The sequence below is a fragment of the Podarcis cretensis genome, assembly GCF_951804945.1.
Source record: "Podarcis cretensis genome assembly, chromosome: 6".
NCBI classification, from domain to species: domain Eukaryota; kingdom Metazoa; phylum Chordata; class Lepidosauria; order Squamata; family Lacertidae; genus Podarcis; species Podarcis cretensis.
Window position 1 is genome coordinate 68,125,575 of NC_137175.1, and position 19,816 is coordinate 68,145,390.

The 19,816-nt window shown below is 41.7% G+C and overlaps 1 protein-coding gene across 2 annotated transcripts in view; it reads left to right on the top strand.

Annotated features, from left to right (window-relative positions):
* The window catches only part of AK5 (adenylate kinase 5), an 85,281-nt gene that overhangs the window by 63,681 nt on the left and 1,784 nt on the right, over nt 1-19,816 (top strand). For both annotated transcript variants that reach the window (XM_079982575.1, XM_079982576.1), the window contains 5 exons: nt 398-440; nt 1,699-1,743; nt 14,626-14,789; nt 15,621-15,737; nt 18,860-19,051. In XM_079982575.1, the coding sequence (XP_079838701.1) occupies nt 398-440; nt 1,699-1,743; nt 14,626-14,789; nt 15,621-15,737; nt 18,860-19,051 (561 nt within the window). The remainder of the gene's footprint in view (nt 1-397; nt 441-1,698; nt 1,744-14,625; nt 14,790-15,620; nt 15,738-18,859; nt 19,052-19,816) is intronic.

Consider the following 19,816-nt stretch of genomic DNA (forward strand, 5'->3'; position numbering starts at 1 on the left):
TTTAAAAGAATAGCGCTGCTTTCAGCTTCATAATACGGGCATTGCTGCTCCATGCAGCATGGTTGACCTAGAAACATCCTTTTTTGCACTTTTTTGTGGGATGCTAATCATTATGCACACTGACTGCCTCCGTGCTACTCAACTGTACTGTAATAGACATGCTGGAATTTCTGACACGACACACATTGCAGTCATGCTCTGCAGCAATAAATAAGTATACTCAGCAGATGTTCATTTGAAGGTGCTGTCTCAAAAAGCAAATATAGGACAGTGGAGTGGGATTAGCATTGTCGCCAATATGTTAAAAGGGTCTTTACTATTGATAAGAATAGATAATAGATGCTGGTGCATGAAGATGTAGCTCATAAATAACATTTTCCAATATGTTAATTGACAGGCATTTGACCAGTCATGCATTTCTGGACCTGAGAATATGGGAGGTGAGTTTTACCAGCTATCCTCTACTGTAATAAATGTTGACAGAATGTTCCCTGCGTCTGTAAGCCACAATTCATGAGAAATTTAGGCTACATTGGAAGATTGCACACTGCAGCTTCCACACTTCAGCATAATTATATTGTATTGTGGAATTTGGATGACTGTGGTTTTGGGTTTTTTTTTAAAGATACTGTATATGTTTTAATGCATTGTTGATGTATTATCAGACAATGTCACCCTGAGTTCCCTCAGGAGGAAGGGCAGTATATAAATATAATAAAAAATTTGAGAAAATATAATATGAGCACATGCATAGCAACCTGTAGAGCACACTGTTACATCAGAATTGTCCACCATTAATACCAAGAGGTCTGTAAAGGTCAGAGTTGTGGGTGTCAGGATATGCACCTGTTGATGCCCAGTGGGACTTCCTAATTTGGCTTAAGAAAATAAGGGTAAGATCTTGGTTCCATTCGAGCCTTCGAGGCTGGTTATGTTATAGTAAGTCCCTCTTCATGTATGCATAGGGTTAAGGTTTCTTCTGAACAGCTGTGGTTGTGTCTTTGCTTGGGTAAAGAATGAGCTGCTGTTCAAGAAAAGAAAAGGCTGTTGTGTATAGATCTCTTTTGATATACTTGTCTGGAATGCAGCTAGTGACCAGTGAAGTCTGGATGTCAGACTGAACTTAAACCAAAAGTACCCCCCAAACACACACATACACACACATACACAAATGTGACGAAATGAATATGAACTCTGACAAATGTAAACAAAGCTTTTTTTAAAGGGAGGCACACACTACGAACTATTCTTAACCCAAGAACACTTTATTCATGGATGGTCATTTTTCATTTTAATATTTTGTGCACACACAAAAGAGCTGTGAGTGTTCTCATGCATTAAATATGTATTTTATCACAGCTACAGTAACAGCTATAAAACTATGACTGTGAACTGTTCCTTCAATAAAAGAAATTTCTAGTTAGAAATTCAAGCTTGGTGTTTTGTTTTGTTTTGTTTTGTTTTATTTTGTTTTGTTTTGTTTTGTTTTGTTTAAAAAAATTTTAAGCTGCATTTGTATATTCACTTGCCTGTGAATAGTTCCCATTCAATTCAATGTTTCTGAGTAAGCATAAACTTATTATAAAGTGTGATAGATAAGCATAAACATATTGTTAAGTGTGTTATAATTATACACAGTTTTATACGTAGCGACACTTATTGCTAGAAGTCTTTTCAATTCTTTTCCACTTAATTTAGGTTTTACGGAAGACCTGAAGAAATCAAAAATAATTTTTGTAATAGGTAAGTAGGAACTTCATACCCCACTCTCCCATAGGCAGCTAGCATTTCTGCATACAAATGCCCACCACCACATCAAAAATTCTTCTAGCAGCTACCACGAAATTATAGGTATACAGCTAGTTTAGATAACTAGGTGTTTCCAAATGCTGGACCATTTAGTGGTGGCAGCCCTCACCCTCTCCTATCTGGGGGCAATACTTACATCATACAGTAGATGGATGAAACAAACTGCATCTGTTGGGGAATCGTAAATCGTATACAGTACGTAATTTCTGAAAGGGGACCATTAATTACATCCTAAGGCACATGGCTGAAACTTGTGTCATAACAATTTCCAGTGCTTTTTCTAGAAAAAGAGGTGCTGGAACTCACCACAAACTCCTCCATTGTTCTCTTATAATGGCAATGGCACCTGCCTGAGAGGTGCCGGAACTGAGTTCTGGCTGGAAAAAAATCCCTGGCAATTTTCATTGTACTACATTTGTGGGATGGGAGATGATGGGTGGCTTGAGGATGAAGCATGAGAAGGAACAGAGAGCTTGTGCGGGGGTATTCTGGAAGTTGTATATAATTACCCCCCCCCAAAAAAAACTTTCCTGATTAAAAAAATGAACACAATAGTATTGCTTTCTAAAGCCAAAAGATAATTGTTTACTCTGAATTTATTGCTAAGGTGGTTGATAATTTCAGAAGTGATTGTTAGTAATGATAATGGAAATTGTCATGGCTTGCACCACCTTAAATAGTCTGATTTAGGATTGGCCCCATATAAGACAACCAGATTAGCTCTTTTACAGTGCAGGAAGAGGGTATCTTGAATTAGAACCAACCATCTCTCTGAACTGTTTACACTGTGGGCAGCTTGAATATTCTAGGTTAAATTTACAGGAGAATTGTGATCATGTTGTGTCATTCCATAAATAGAGCATAGCTATTTATTTATTTCATAAAATTTATACAATGCTTGATTGTAAAAAACAACAACCCTCAAAGTGGTTATGAAGAAAGAGTTATTAGTAGGTATTTTGATCAGTTCCCCCCTCCCCCCAACCAAGGCTGGCTATACATTATGTTACTTTTTAACATTCCACATTTTTAAAAAGACAGAATCCAGATGGATTGTCTGTGAATCATAAAAGTCAGTATAACTTCATAACTTTTTCCGAGTTGTTATACAAGAGTGAGATACTCCACATGGTAGTTGTTTTATAGCTAATAGCAATAGTAATAATAATTTATTATTTGTACCCCGCCCATCTGGCTGGGTTTCCCCAGCCACTCTGGGCGGCTTCCAACGAAGATTAAAAATACATTAAAATGTCACACATTAAAAACTTCCCTGAACAGGGCTGCCTTCAGATGTCTTCTAAATGTCAGGTAGCTGTTTATCTCTTTGGCATCTGATGAGAGGGCATTCCACAGGGTGGGAGCCACTACCGAGAAGGCCCTCTGCCTGGTTCCCTGTAGCTTAGCTTCTCGCAGTGAGGGAACCGCTAGAAGGCCCTCGGCGCTGGACCTCAGTGTCCGGGCAGAATGATGGGGGTGGAGACGCTCCTTCAGGTATACTGGGTCAAGGCCGTTTAGGGCTTTAAAGGTCAGCACCAACACTTTGAATTGTGCTCGGAAACGTACTGGGAGCCAATGTAGGTCTTTCAGGACTGGTGTTATGTGGTCTCGGCGGCCATGAATAGGCAATGAACTTAGAACCAAACCCCAAAGTTTTGTTTTGCTATAAAGAATAGTTACTATATTAGTATATTAGATCCATAGAATGAGGTCCAGTTCACACATGCATATGTATCTCCTGATTATTCAACATCAGATTGTTACCTGATGTTGGAGATGGATATCATAACTATTTCTGTGGTGTTTGTTCTACTTGCACACATATGGTAACTGTCACTGAATGCTTCAGTCATCATAACAGGCCTGCGACTCTGGTTGCTGTTAGAGAAAATGTCAAGATGGGTTTGCTTTGGTTGGAGGTAGCATGATTCAGAACCTAACCTGCTTCTTTCTCAAAAGGCACCATGTGGCATTCATGCTAAAACTCTCAACTATTCTTATTTTTTTGCTCCTCACACAATTCCACGATGCATCAGGCATACAAAGTCCTGAAAAGATGGGGAAGTTGCTATGGCAATTGCCAACACATCATAAAGGGGGTGGGAATATGCATCCTCTTCTTTGGAAAACACCTGAAATGCTGTACTATGCAGTAGAAGAACGGTTCTGGCTTTTTGTGTCTCAGAATGGAATGGGGGAAATGTTTCACTGGAACCATGTTTGCATTAGTTGGACGAAAATAAACACACATCTTTAGCAAGTAACTCCAGAAATTTCACCAGTGAAATGTGATTCTGTCCCCTCCCCCTGCAAACTATGTTGCATTTCTGCTTTAACTGAACCAGACTCATTTCCTTCTGAGTGGACGTGCACTGTTATTCTGTGAGCAATTCTGGCATGCATCTTGTGTGACTGGCCATTGCTATTAATATCCAGATATTTTAAATTGTTGTCTAGAGCAATCCGAACTCCACCCCGCCACCACTAAGCTGGCATGGCTTTGGAGTGGCAGGGCCTCGACCACATCTGCAGCAGCCCTGCTGTGCCCAGGGAGTGCAAGGTGGGGGAACAGGCAGGTCACTGCCCCAGCCCAGAGTTGGTGCAGTGATCAGCCCCAATGCCATCACAACTCATGATGGCAGCAGATCTAGCCAGCAGCGGAGCATATGCCCATGCTGCCGAGGGCAGGCATGCTCCCGAGGGGGGCAGGGCATGGAGGGTGCCCTCCCAGGCGCGGTATAGCCACTCGGGTGCACGGAGCAGCGCACATGCCCTACAGCCAGGAGCGGAGTGAGCCAGCAATGGCAAATATTTGGCACGCCACCTGCCCGCAACTCCCAAGTCTCCCTTGAGCTGTCAAAACAAAGGGTAAGGGGGGGATGCCGCTGGCAGCTCCTTGCCTTTCCCCAGCAGCTCTAGGTAGGCTTGGGAGTCATGGCCAGGTGGCATGCCAAATATCAGCCCCCCTCAGCGAAGACACCTGGGGCAGTGCGCCCCCACCGCCCACCTTCCTCCGCCCCTGGGGCTAGCTAGATCCCAGGCTGTCTTGGCCTTGTCCCCACCCAAGGCTGGAAGAGAGACACCTCTGCTCAACTGACCACACTGTTGCCCAGGGCAAATAGGGTTTGGATTGTTTTGTAAAATATTAAATTGCAACAGTAGCTATTTTGGCGCATGGGCCATTTGAAGCTTCCAGAACTCTTTGCTATGGTGACAGGTCCTGGGAATGCTGATGGCATGTGTTGCCATAGCAACTCACCAACTTGTTTCTGTCAACCACATTTTCAGAATGTTCTAGAATCAGCTGAGAATTAAAGTTCTGTTTTTTTGCCTCACTAGTCAATCCTTGCTGGTCAATTCTGGCCATTTCTCTTTGTTCCTGGTCTTGTGCATAGTTTCACATATCATAATGCACTGGCAAAATTGTAGAGCCAGTGCGGTATACTGGTTAGACAGAGCATTAGGTTGGGATCCCTGCACAGCTTCCTGGGGCAGCCACAGTTGAACTTCCCTTATTTTTTATTTAGAAATGTTAACGTCTCCCTCTTCCACTGTTAAGCCTTTAATGCAGCTTACTGTATTGAAAGAACAATATAAAGATAAAAATCCCAATGAAACTCAAGTAGAATAGTACAAGAAAAGAAAAGATATTTCAGGGAATGCTTAGGCAAATAAAGCAGTTATAAATTGGCAAAGCTGGTGCTGCACAGACAGGATGCTACCACAAAAAATCCCTGTCACCCATTCCTCCCCACCATGGGCCCAAGCAGTAAAGGAAGTGGCTGTTTGAGCAAGACATCAGAACCTAGTCCCAATAAATAGCTAGGTTTGTATTTTTTATATATATATAATATTTATTAATAGGTTTTTTTTAAATTATAACATAATAAACAAAACATACAAAAAACATCACATTTCATAACATATTTTCTTATCCTTTTTGGACTTCCTCACATCTCCCTCTCCTACGTTCCAAAATATAAAAATTAATTCAGCAATTTATCACCTTGTCCCCACCTTATCTAATTTTCCAATGTTATATCTTAAATTTTAGATATATTCATTTGACTTTTTAAAACTTTTTAGTTTAGCCTAATCATTATCTAAAAGTTGATTTTTTCCTAAATTTAGCTTATCTTCATAGTTCAGTTTATCTAATTCAATGGTGCCAAGTTGTTTGTGATCAAGCATCCTCCTTAACATTCATACAGTTTACAATATTTTTGCAAATAGCCCTTAAATTTCTTCCAATCTTCTTCCACCTAGCTAGATTTGTATAAGAGAAGGTTGTCCTTCATAAACTCTGATCTGAAGCCATTTAGAGCTTTATAGGGCAAAACCAGCATTTTCAGTGGTTTCCAGAAAAAAAACTAGAAGGCAATGGTTTTTTTTAAATGCACATTTAAATTTAAGATAAAAGAGTTGAGCAAATGATTTCATAATGAGATGCAACTTTAGGAAGAAGTTTTAAAACTAAACTAATAGATATTCTTTCCCCCTTCCGGATGTTAAGGGAGAGATGGGCTAATTAAAAGATTTGGCAGTAATTAACTGAAAATGCAGTCTAGGAGCCAAATAAATTAGGCAGCTGTCCTGCTATTCCAGTCTAAGAACCCAGTATAAAACTTGAAGCTGGAAGCGCAAATATAAGAGAGCCAGTTATAACAGGCACATGTGTTTACGCACACAAATCCAAATGTTCAAAGCTTGTGTATTTTTCCCTACTGTTTTTTTGTTAAAACCCGCACCAGAAAAGAGGAGTCGATTTCCCTCCCACTTATGCCTCTTTCCCCAATCAGCCGAGAATGCCTGAGCATCACAAACTGTAAGCCAAAACAGAACAAATGCCTAAATTGGCATCCAAGCATAGTGGCTGTTGAGCTGCTATCCCAATCCCAATCTCAGTGTGTATGTAGGTGCAACTTCATTCCCAGCAATGTAGTGCACATAGACCACATCTGTGCTTGGATACGTGTGCTGTTAATCTTGTGTCCTGGGCTGGGAAACGATTTGCCTTCACAGTTTAAAAAGTATCCTACTTTAGGAGTTGGGCTCAGAAAATACCTGCATGCAAAAGGGCACACATTCCCAGAAGCCAGTCCTCACTCTGCAGTCCTTTAAACTGCTGAGGTGCAATTCCCCCTCCCAATGTCTCAGAGAACATTAATCTCAGGATGGGGAAGAATGGACCTATGGGAATGTGTGCCCCCTCTGGTAGCTGCATATTATTCTGTGTAAATATTTGCAGTGTAGTGCAAAGGCAAGAAGCAGCAGATCCTGTCAGTTTTGAGGGCCAGGGCTCCCCCCCCCCGCCCCACTTTTATAAGCAAGATTTCCCTACGTGGTTCAGGAGTCCTTTGTATCTAGGGATTTGTTGTTGTTGTTGTTTAGTTGTTTAGTCGTGTCCGACTCTCCGTGACCCCATGGACCAGAGCACGCCAGGCCCTCCTGTCTTCCACTGCCTCCCGCAGTTTGGTCAGACTCATGTTTGTAGCTTCGAAGACACTGTCCAACCATCTCGTCCTCTGTCGTCCCCTTCTCCTTGTGCCCTCCATCTTTCCCAACATCAGGGTCTTTTCCAGGGAGTCTTCTCTTCTCATGAGGTGGCCAAAGTACTGGAGTCTCAGCTTCAGGATCTGTCCTTCCAGTGAGCACTCAGGGCTGATTTCCTTCAGAATGGATAGGTTTGATCTTCTTGCAGTCCCTGGGACTCTGAAGAGTCTCCTCCAGCACCATAATTCAAAAGCATATCTAGGGATTACCCATGTTTTATGCGCTAGTTGCATATGCACGCGCAGCATTCGCTTTACAAATATCAGTGGGACCATCTATTATTAAAATTATTCCAATATAATTAGAAAGTTATTGAAACCAAAAGAGCAGATCTTAATATAGGAGCTGTAAAGGACAGAAAATATGTCGTTTTCGCAGAATGCTAATAATTCACACGAGTCATGAAAGGATCTGGGGTTCTTTGAAAGCTTTTTCTGGATGATCAAAAGTTATCTGTGCTTTCTTTCTTTCTCTTTCTGAAAGCATTTCCAGCGAGAAATTAACTGAGATGCTGTTGAACCAAAGGGAAGATTAGTGAAAGAAACTTTTAAAGCAGCCCACAAAGTCATCAGAAATATTTTTTCTTTAAAACCTGAACTGGGCTATCTGTCAAGACAAGCTTGCTCTTTGTTTGAGAGAACAGGCTGTTTTGAGATGGGTTTGTTCGGAAAATATTTCTTTCCTTCTGCTGCTGCTTTCCTATCTCTTAATGATCAGGAGCCTGAATCAAGGAGTCAATAGTGATTCACTCTCAGCTGTTCTGCTTGACAACCATCCCATTATGGACCAGCCACACAAACTCAGCACCTTGCAAAGGAGGATATGCATAACTCTTGTCATTTTATGCATTGCGTGCATAGCCTCCTAACAGATTTCTGGAGAGTGTTGGGTGATGTTTTAGTAGTGTCAGTACAATCCAAAGATCTGCTCTTGGACATTTATTTATTTGATTCTTGGAAAAATTGCATTCCCAATTATAACTCCATAATTGGGTTTATGTGCTAGATGCTCAGTATATTTAAGAAAGAAAATCTATTATCTTAGTTACGAACTGCAAGGATTAAACAGTTGTACTGCAATGAGAGCTTGTTAATACTGCACATGGGTTCACTGACTGCCTGTTGCTTCCTTTCTGGTACCTAAAGCACAAGGGCATATTATTAGCAAAATCAATTTTGATTGCTGTGTTCTGTGTAGATGCTTTTATTGTGATTTTCCCTTTCTTGTGTGAAAGGGGCCTCAGATTTCTAGCACAGATGGGTAATGAATAAATAGAACATCATTTACCATAGTTAACTGAGCTACCGGAAAGCTATCCCTGTTTGCAATGCAGAGTAGGTTTTCCTGGGTGCATATTTTCATGTTTGCCTTATTGATCACATGCATATGTGGGATGGTCTTGGGTCTAAAGCAGAGGATTGGGATTTAGCCTTCAGGGTTTTCTTGACCCATAACCAACTGCAGCTGCATGTTACAAACACTCGACAGCACTTTCCCCACCACACAAACCAACCAGCTTCTTGATAGGAAGCAGTGAGGTGGCTTAGGGGAAGGGGTTGCTTAAATATTTCTTCACTCACTGCTTCTCCACACCAGGTCAGAGCCATCCATGAGGATATAACAGAATAGCACCACTTAATCACTCCTTTAATAAATGTATCACTAGGATGTTGATATAAGCAGGTATGCTTCTAATGGTTTACTGTATCATAAATCAGAGCCAAGGTTCAATCTAGACTACCTATATGCCGCAGAAAGGAAGATAAGCAGAGGCTACAGAGTTTATGATAGGTGGACAAAACCTCTCCTCCACTTTGCTTTGGAGAACAGCCACAGCACAAATAACAATATTTGCAAACCCTGAAACACCTTTTATGCCTGTGGACTGGCTTTTGCTGCGTGGGTGGGAAGCTGCAATAGAAGAGTGGGAAGATTCAATAACTAATTCATCAATGTCACTTGAGCCTAAAAGACCCCCCAGGGTTTCTTACAACAACCAAAACACAATTCAGTAAAAATATCAATATAATACTATTAAAAAAGAGAGTTTATAGAGCAATCTTAATTCTGTGCCTGGGGAACAGCCACTGTTGTATCCAAAGTCCTGCCAACCAGGGGAAGAAGGTGGAATTTATTTGTTGCACCAGTTTCAGGCTTGGACAGCTGAGGGGCGTGAATCAGGTCCCTTACCTGAGAATGGAGCAGCATAAAGGATCTAGAAGATCCTTGGCTGGCCCGTCTCTGCTTCTGCCAGTGGGAAGACCCCTGGGTAGAGGTCAGTTCTGCATTGCAGCAGAGCCTCCCCACCCCCCGGTAGCTGTCAGAGAGGTACCCGCCTTTCCTTCTCCCCCACCCAGCCATCAACATCAGAGGGTTAGGATGGCTCCCCTAATAACCAGTTTAAGTCTCCTTTATGGATATAATTTTTTTCCCACAGCAAAGAGGCTCAAATTAAGCATTAACTCATCAAAACCTACAACATTCAATACAGTACAAAACACAACAAACAAATTCAAATAGGACAAAATAATCAGTACAGCAAGCATCAGATAAATTCAGTTACTATAATGAAATTATAAATAATATAACAAGAACAGAGCTTAATCAAAATTAACAGGCAATAGTCTAATCCATACTATTGGTTGTAGCCTTGCTGCACTCCAAGAGACTGCAAGCAGCCTTATTTAAATAAAGTTCAGGTGTTCTGGCTGCTAGTTTTGCTCTTACAAGGCAACATGACTGAGCCTCAGCTACTTAGCTTGTATATGAAGCAAGATAGTGAGGCATTAATTGTTGGTGTCTTTTATTTCCCTAGTGGCCCATTGTAATCTTACTGCCATTTATCACAAATGGCCCTCACCAAATGAGCTGCTCTGACTGGGCCCAGAGCTAGGATCCACTCATAGTCTACCTTGTGAAAAAAATGTGTTAAGCCATCCTCAAAAGTTATCGCATGCATCACAGGACAGCTTCCTTAATGCCCTTGCTCTGCATGTCAAAGCTTCAGTCAGCATCATGACAGCTTCTCAGCCAGCCCAGTCAACTCTTCTCCCTTTTCTTTGCAATTATTTCCTTGCAAAATAATAATAATATAGGAGTGAGCATGAAATGTATCAAAAACCAATACATGTTTCTACTTCATCTTAAATGTTAATCCATTGTCTATTTGATCTCAGTGTATCATTTCTCATCCTTCTTACTTCTATGCTCTCCTTTGTTGTTGAAGGAACTAAATCCAAGGGTGCGTTGCAAAACGTATACCACAACAGCATAGTATTCTATTGATATTCCAGATTCAGGTGAATGTCGTGACGAGTTTATTGGTTGGTGGCCATTATTCACACACTGCCTTAGGAAGGAAATGCCAAATCTGCAACAGATTTCCAGCTGAGTAAATCTTCAGTGCAGATGTATGCTATTTATTATTTATGCTTTAGTAGCAGCTGGAGACTCTGTTGTGCCAGGCTTATTACAAGAAGTTATTTTCCGAAGAGCTAAGGTGCAGACAACAGCTAGTCCCCAATTCAGTATGCAGGACTATGCTCACACAGCAGCATACCTAACAGGGACATCATACAAGGCCACCAGCAACCCGTTGCTTTTGCATAATCTTTATTTAGGGTCTGCATTCCTGAAACTTGCAAAGAAACCAGGAGTGGTATCCGAATAATGTGTCCCATCAGTGCAAGGATTTACACTTGCACAACTTTTGCCCTGTCTTCCTCCACCCCTCCTGTGTATTTTCTAGGGGTTCCCCATCTCAACTGGCCTTAGAGTCTAAACCTATGCACGCTTACTTTTTCTGGGTTCAACTTTCTAGTGGGTACATGTAGCATTGCAGGCTTGATTTTTCTCTAAGTAGGATGACAGCTCGAGTCCAAACAGGAAAGGAAAAAAAAAACATAAGAGGGATCCTAGGAAAAGACAAGAGTCCCCGTGTCTACAGACTCCTTACCCTTAAAGTGGAGGGAAGCAGAAGATGTGGCAAAACTGAGTAGTTATAAGGAATGCATCAGTCCTGTCATGTGAGAACAGCATTCATCTCAGTCCTGCTGACCTTATTTTTAGTCAGTTCATCCATCTTTGACCTCAAGCAATTCCAAGCAAGAGGGGGTGAAAAACTTTTAATAGAACATAGAACCAGTTTCAAATCCTCTTTTATTTATATTCTTGAAGAGGAGGAGAAGGTATTCTATAACTGAAAAGTTGCACCTTAAAGACCAACTAAGTTAGTTCTAGGTATGAGCTTTCGTGTGCATGCACACTTCTTCAGATACACTGAAACAGAAGTCACCAGACCCTTCTATATAGTGAGAAGGTGGGGAGGGGTATTACTCAGAAGGGTGGTGGGAATGGGTGATTGGCAGATAGCTGTGATGAGCCTGTTGACGACTCTTAACGACTGCAATAGGTCTTACAGGAAAAAGCAAGGGGTGAGAAGGTGAAAAATGGCTTTGTCATGTATAATGAGATAAGAATCCAATGTCCTTGTTAAGACCAGGTCTCTCCATGGTTTTAAGTTTGGTGATAAGTTGCAATTCAGCAGCTTCTCTTTCCAGTCTATTTCTGAAATTCCTTTGTAATAGAACAGCTACTTTGAGATCTTGTATAGAATGTCCTAGGAGATTGAAATGTTCTCCTACTGGTTTCTCTGTCTTGTGATTCCTGATGTCGGATTTATGTCCGTTTATCCTTTGGCGTAAGGTTTGGCCTGTTTGTCCAATATAGAGAGCTGAAGGACACTGTTGGCATTTGATGGCATACACAATGTTAGACGATGAGCAATTAAATAGTCCCGAGATGGTATGTGTGATGTTGTTGGGGCCAGTAATGATGTTGTCCGGGTGTATGTGGCAGCAAAGTTGGCATCTGGGTTTATTGCAGGCTCTGGTGCCAGTGTCCGTGTTAAGTCTGGTAGTAGTATTATTGTGGGTTAGGAGTTGTTTAAGATTGGGTGGCTGTCTGTAGGCAATGAAAGGTCTTCCTCCCAGAGCTTGAGAAAGAGAACTGTCATTGTCCAGGAGAGGTTGTAGATCTCTGATGATGCGTTGTACTGTTTTAACTTGGGAGCTGTATGTGATGACTAGAGGTGTTCTGTTATTTTCTTTTTTGGGTCTGTCTTGCAGCAAGTTCTCTCTGGGTATCAGTCTGGCTCTGTTGATCTGTTGTCTAACTTCATCTGCTGGGTATTTTAGTTCTAAAAAGGTTTGCTGTAGATCTCTTAGGTGAGAATCTCTGTCTGTAGAATTGAAAAAAGCCATTTTTCACCTTCTCACCCCTTGCTTTTTCCTGTAAGACCTATTGCAGTCGTTAAGAGTCGTCAACAGGCTCATCACAGCTATCTGCCAATCACCCATTCCCACCACCCTTCTGAGTAATACCCCTCCCCACCTTCTCACTATATAGAAGGGTCTGGTGACTTCTGTTTCAGTGTATCTGAAGAAGTGTGCATGCACACGAAAGCTCATACCTAGAACTAACTTAGTTGGTCTTTAAGGTGCTACTGGAAGGAATTTTTTTTCTTTTATTTTGTTTTGACTATGGCAGACCAACACGGCTACCTACCTGTAACTGAAAAGTTACATATGCTTTGCAGAAACAAGAAAGAAATGAGAAGAAAAGGTCAATTCCACAGCACTGACAGAGCTTTTGGGCTTTTTTAAATCACATTGTGGATAAGTATTTTGGGCTCTTTTCTAAGGTACAGGTTATTATTACTGTAAAGGAACTGGCAGAGGGAACAAAAAACATAAAATAATTCTGTCTATTAGATCTTGTTTCTTGATTATCAGGTTCCTCGTTTTCCAGAAGAGAAGAGGCAAGTTTTCACATCTAGTCTTTGTAACAAGACATGCAGTAGTAGCAATTAGCTGTCTCCTCTCTGCTGGTCTCCGTTTCTCATCTGGGCACTTGCAATTACTGGTTTTCTTATTACAATGCATCTGTCCAAGAGAGTAACGGGCACCAGCAGCTGCCCTATATAACCACCACATAGAGTCACAATGACCATCATTTCTCAGCAAGTGACTAGTATTTATAGAAGTGTGTATGTGATTTATCACAAGTAAATGTATAAAAGACAGTAATCTCTCCTCTGCTGGAACATTGTAAAACTGACATATGCAATAATATTGCTCATGGTGATTACTGAGTAGATGTGTTTCTCCAGAGACGAGAATTGAGGTACCATAGAGAGTTACATAAATCTGGCAGGGCTTTGTTTCCGCAGCTTGAATGAGCCCATGGTGACTGCCTGCCTCCGGGCCACTAGTCTCTTCTTCTGTCACCCAATGGGTGGGAGGCCGGAGGAGCTGTCATAAGAATCATAGTCATTTTATTTATGTTCCACATTTTCCACAAACACATTGTGCTCACAAGAGATGTACAATAAACAGACAATTTAAAAACAATAGCTAAAGTAAATACAAATTATGACACAGTTTAAAGTTTGACAATTAGCTGTTTAAACACATCAAAAGTCGGTTAACAACATCCAATACTAAGAACACAAATGTTAAACCCACATTGTGGAATCCATTCAACAGGTCATATGAAGAGAGCTAACAAAAGATGCACAGCTCACATCATTCTAGTTGTAAAAAAGGATGTTAAAACTAACAAAACTGAGCTGTCCTTAGCAGCAACCTCCTGCCAAGCCAAACACCCTTTTTTAAAGCCCTATTTGGGTCTAGATGTGCACTCACACACATTCTCACTGGGTTGACAGTCAGTAATGCATGTCGTGTTTTTTCCTTGTTGTCCCTGCTCTGAGCAGTGTATCAGGCTGTTTACTGGGACTCACCTGCAGCAGCAATACTTGACGAAAACAGTGATAGCGGCAGATTAGTATCAAAACTAAGGCAGCTTTGAAGATAGGTTTTAGAAGGTTACTATTATTTGGCATCTGTCAACAGCCTGGGTGTGTTAAGGGTGAGATAGGGGAAGAAAGTGAAGAAAAACTTGTCTCATTGTCATCAAGTTTACAAAAGTGCTTGCCTGTCAGCTAGTCTTATTTCTTACAGTCAGGCAAGTGGCTGTTTACAAGCCTGCTCTAGGGACCTCTACTTAGATATTGTTTGGGGCACTGGTATAATTTTAAATTTTTTAAAAAAGGTTGATGGGCTTCAGTGGTTCAGCAATTCAGGAGAGCTTTATTCCACCACTCCAAACGCCATTTTGCAGCATCTTGTTGTTTGCTGATCTGTCTCATGATGAATTGGGTTGATGTGTCTCAAACTTAAGAACTTGTGCTTGCTCACAAAGGAGGCCCAGGCTCTGGTAAAGGAACCCAGTGCGAGAAATTAGCACAGAAGTATGGATTTTTGCATCTGTCGACGGATAGTCTCATCCAGCGTGAAATGTCATCATTATCAGAAAGGAGCAGGATCATCAGAGATAACCTGGAAAGCGGCAAACTTGTACCAGGGGTAAGCTGTGATCCGGAGACGTGATGTGTCTGACAGAGAATCTGACAGACACAAAACCCAAAGAAGGAAAGAACATTTAGTGCACTTATGACTGCCAGCTGTTTGAAAGGATGTCAGGAATGGATTGTGCAGTGGGGCTGGGCCATTTACTTGACCTCCCTCTGCCCAAGTCACAGAGACAGGGAGGAGCAGGGGCAATAGTGACAATGCAAATGTAGAATGGAACACTGGATTGGCTTTCCCAGTGTGCTTACACCACATTGACCTTGCTGCTGCCTTGGTTCTCCCCATCTTCATCTGACTGTGCAGTAGTGACTTGGCTAGAGGGAGATCAGGCAAGAGATTCAGCCCCACCACATTCTCTGCTGCTGGAATAAGTCCTCTTTCCACAACACATTTCAGAAGATCATTTGTTACTAGCCAAAGATTCCTTTGGCACCCTGAAATTCAACCACAGTATGGCACAAAAAGCATGCTTACTTCAAGGCATCATAGGCTTTTTTTGCCTCCCTCACACTGATTTAGGCTATTTTAGAAGCTCTCTTGGCATACTATATTTACAAAGGTCCCATGCTGAGTCAGCTGTTAATCCAGCTCTGACTATGATGAGATTATTTTTTAAAATCCAGTAGTTTGGTAACTAAGCATTTTACTTCCTGTGAAAATGTGCAATGAGGATGTTGGCGCATCCTCAGCTGATAAGGGTGGTGGCGTAGCACATGGGCCTGAAATGATGCACTAGGATTGTGAGTTTTGTCTGTGTCTCACTCCAAAGCACTGCGGTGTCAAAGTGGTTTCTAAACAAAAATTATTTAATCTTCTTCCATTAAGGATATTGTTACGGATCTCCTGAAAGAAGTTATACTTGCCAATATGGGAGGCACAAATGGGTTCCTGATTGATGGTTATCCCCAGGAGATGAAGCAAGGAGAAGAATTTGAGAGCCAGGTGAACATTTATTATTATTATTCTTTAAAGATTTTATTGTTTTACAAAAATATGTGCATTCTCACTTTTTTCAGGATGTAAAGTCTTTCCTACATATCAATTACATTTGTTACAAGACATTAATGTTGAGTACAGTATAAGGTAGGGGCACAGGTGGCGCTGTGGGTTAAACCACAGAGCCTAGGACTTGCTTATCAGAAGGTTGGCAGTTCAGATCCCCGTGACGGGGTGAGCTCCCGTTGCTCGGTCCCTGCTCCTGCCCACCTAGCAGTTCGAAAGCACATCAAAGTGCAAGTAGATAAATAGGTACCGCTCTGGTGGGAAGGTAAACAGTGTTTCCGTGCGCTGCTCTGGTTCGCCAGAAGTGGCTTAGTCATGCTGGCCACAACGGTCAGGGGTCCCTTTACCTTTACAGTATAAGGTTGGGGAAGAAGTGAGGAGAGGAAGAGGAGTGGTGAAAATTATATTCTAGGTGAGCATTATCACATTGTGAAGGGAAAGGCTGCAGCTTAACAGCAGAGCACTCACTTGGAATGCAAAAGGTTCCAGGTTCCATCCTTGTCTTCTCTAGGTAGGTCTGGGGAACACTTCCATTTGAAAACCCTGGAGAGCCACTGTCAGTCTGGGTAGATCGGCCTTCCCTAACCTGGTGCCATTCAGATGTTTTAGACTACAACTCCCATCAACCCACCCAGCATGGCTGGGGACCATACTGAGCATGGGAGACTGATGATCTGGTTCAGGAAAAGGCACTTTCCTATCTTCTAATTAGGGCTGCCAGGAATTTTTTTCAGCAAGGGACCTGTGCCTCGTACTGCTCTGCAACATGCCGAAATTCATAAAAATGATGTCTTAGTATGCAGATACCCTTCAGGAAAAGCTCTGCCTGCTGAACTCTTGTGTTTAATGTTCATACATTGCATATCACTTTTTATGCACACAAAGCACACAAAATATCAATTTAGGAATGCACCGATACAAACTATTTAGAAACCGATGCATATGCAGTACAGTTTATGTTTGCCATAGAATTGTTTAAAGAAAGAAGAAACCAAGATATAAATATATAGACAAGACAGTGAGAAAAAGCACTGAGCTATTTCATTACAGATCCATATGTTTTCCATTCACATTTTGTTTTCCCTTTTGCTAATGGAGAGATGGAATACAATAGCTCTGCTGCATCAGGGCCTTCTGATCCAGTCCTCAGGTCTCACAGTGGCCAAACAAGATGTCCATGGAAAGCCTGCAGGCAGGACCTGAGTATCCTTCCCACTTTTGTTCCCTGGTAACTGGCACCAATAGCATTATCCTCCACAAATCCCTTGTCTAATCCCTTTTAAAGCCGTCCGATAGGTAGCACATTACTTGCCAGCTACTTCAAAATACCCTAAATAATTAGCTGAGATGGGTTGAGGGGAATGACGACATACATATTCCCTCCCCCCAGCAGCTCCTTTGAGTCTTATCTCTGTGCACCTGATGCAAACTGCGCTGGCGGGATTTCATTTAATCCTTTAATTAGGAAATACCAATGAAGAGAGCATTATTATTATTATTACATTGTCATAAAGCACTTTTTGTACAAAGTACTCAAGATTAATCCTGTCATTAGAACACCAAGAGTCATGGGCTTCACTTCCTCATCTTGGCAAAAATGGCCTCTTCCCCTTAAATAAGCGGCTCCCTCCAGGATATTATTAAATTGTTCTCGCGTCATTGTGATGCAACATTTTAAAATATGGCATAGTTGATTCCTCAGTTCACACCAACAGTGTTATTGTGTCAGAATAACTCCTCACTAGGTCAGAGACTAATTTTTGGTACACTGGTGCCTCCTTGTGCATGAAATGAATTATGTTATCATCTGCTATATAACACTGCACGGAGAGGTGTTTTTCCATTAAAACATTATCTCAGGGCTGATTTAGATGTTGCATTTTTGCAGCTTCAAGAGTCTCTGCTTCTACACTAGCTATTTTAGTTACTATTTTCTCAAACAGCAGCTTCCAGTGCTAAATGGACAAGCTTCTTTTGAAACAAACAGGAGTCTACAATATGGCAGGGGGTTAAGCTAGTTGTAAGAATCCTTTTACTTTACATAGTATTGCACATACCTAGAATCAACAAATTGTAGAGTTGAAAGGGACTTCCAAGGGCCATCTAGTCTAACATCCTGCAATGCAGGAATCTCAACTGAAGCATCCAAGACTAATGGCCATCCAACCTCTGCTTAAAAACGTTGACTGAAGGATAGTCCACCACCTGTTGTGGGAGTCTGTTCCACTGTTGAACTGCTCTTACTGTCAGAATCTCCTTTCTTGTAACTTGAATCCAGTGGTTTGGATCCTAGCTTCTGGAGCAGAACACAAGCTTGCTGCATCATTGCATGTGACAGCCCTTGAGATATTTGAAGATGGCTATCATATCTCCTCTCAGTCTCTTTTCCACGCTAAACATACCCAACACCCTCAAAAGGCTTGGTTTCCAGACCCTTTATCACCTTGGTCGCCCTCCTCTGCACACATTCCAGCTGGACAATATCCTTCTTAAATTGTGGTGCCCAGAACTGGACCTTGTACTCCAGATGGGGTCTAAGGCAGAATAGAATGGTACTACTCTTTTATTTGATCAGGACACTATACTTCTGTTGATGCAGCCTAGAATAACATTAGTTTTTGTTTTTTTTTGCTGCTGCACAGCACTGTTGATTCATGTTAGCTTATGGTCTACTAAGACCCATAGATTCTTTTCACATGTACTAGCAATCCAGCTGCCCCCAACTTATATTTGTGCAACTGGTTCCTGCTGCCTAAGTGCAGAACCTTACATTTCTCCCTATTGAAATTTATTTTGTTAGTTTTGGCCCAGTTCTCCAATCTATTAAAGTCATCTTTAATCCTGAGTGTCTTCTGCAGCATTGGCTACCCCTCCCAGTTTGGGGTCATCTGCAGATTTGATGAGCATCTGCTCAATTCCTGTTTAGATTGTTCTTGAGTCACCTGTCTGAATCTCTCCTACAAAATCCATGTGGATGTTGCATTCTGACCTCATTCCCATGAGGAAGAATGCTGTGCCGTGATCAGCTCTTATATTCAGTCAATTTTCTCATTTTTTTCCAGATTGGCGAACCATCTCTGATGCTCTGCATGGACTGCTCTTCTAAGACAATGAGCAGCCGCCTTCTGAAAAGAAGCCAGAGCAGCCAGTGCTCGGATGGCAGTGAAGAAGCCATCATGAAGAGCATCCAAAATTACTACCAAGCAATGGAGCCTGTGATCACCTATTATGAAAACAAAATTCCATTGTTTAAGGTAAACCGGCTAGGCTTTGGAACTGGACTATGGTACCTTCTTCTTCTGAATACATCCAAAAGGCTAAGAGCTAATTCACATGTGCTGTAAGCTTTCCAAGAGGCCATAATCCTTTCCTAGGTTTGCACCAGGCAATGTTCAGTTCGAATATTGGTTTGGCACTTTGGAAAACAGTTTTATCATGGTCCAAAGCATTTTGGAGGCTGCCTGGTTCCTAAGAGCATATGAAGAACCCAGTGGGATCAGGCCAAAGGCCCATCTTGTTCTCACATTGGCGAGTTAGATGCCTATGGGAAGCTCACAAGCAGCACCCTGAGTGCAGAAGCATCTTCCTCATTTGTGATTCCCAGTCACTGGGATCCGGAGGCATAAGTGAGTCCCCTTCACTACTAGAAAATGAGGAAATAGCTATAACTTTTTTCCTTTTATGACAGAAGTGGGTAACATTTGCAAGCATGTTGGCCCACCAAATTATAAGCAACTAGGTCTCAGGATTTTTGTGTTGGGCACTTTAGAAGTTAGGGTGGTTGTTGTTGTGTGTTTTTAAAGGAAACATCTGTTTCTGTTTGGTAGCTCCCAACCTCTAGTATAGGGGAAGGCAGTCCCTTAGGTAACTTGGTTCCAAGTTGTGCATAGCTTTAAGAAAATCTTGAAAATGGCCTGTTAAATAGCTCAGTACTTAATATACTCAACTGCACTGTTTAACTAAAGCACTGAATAATGCCCTATTGCAGGAGTATTCAAAAAGGTCACGCACACACATTC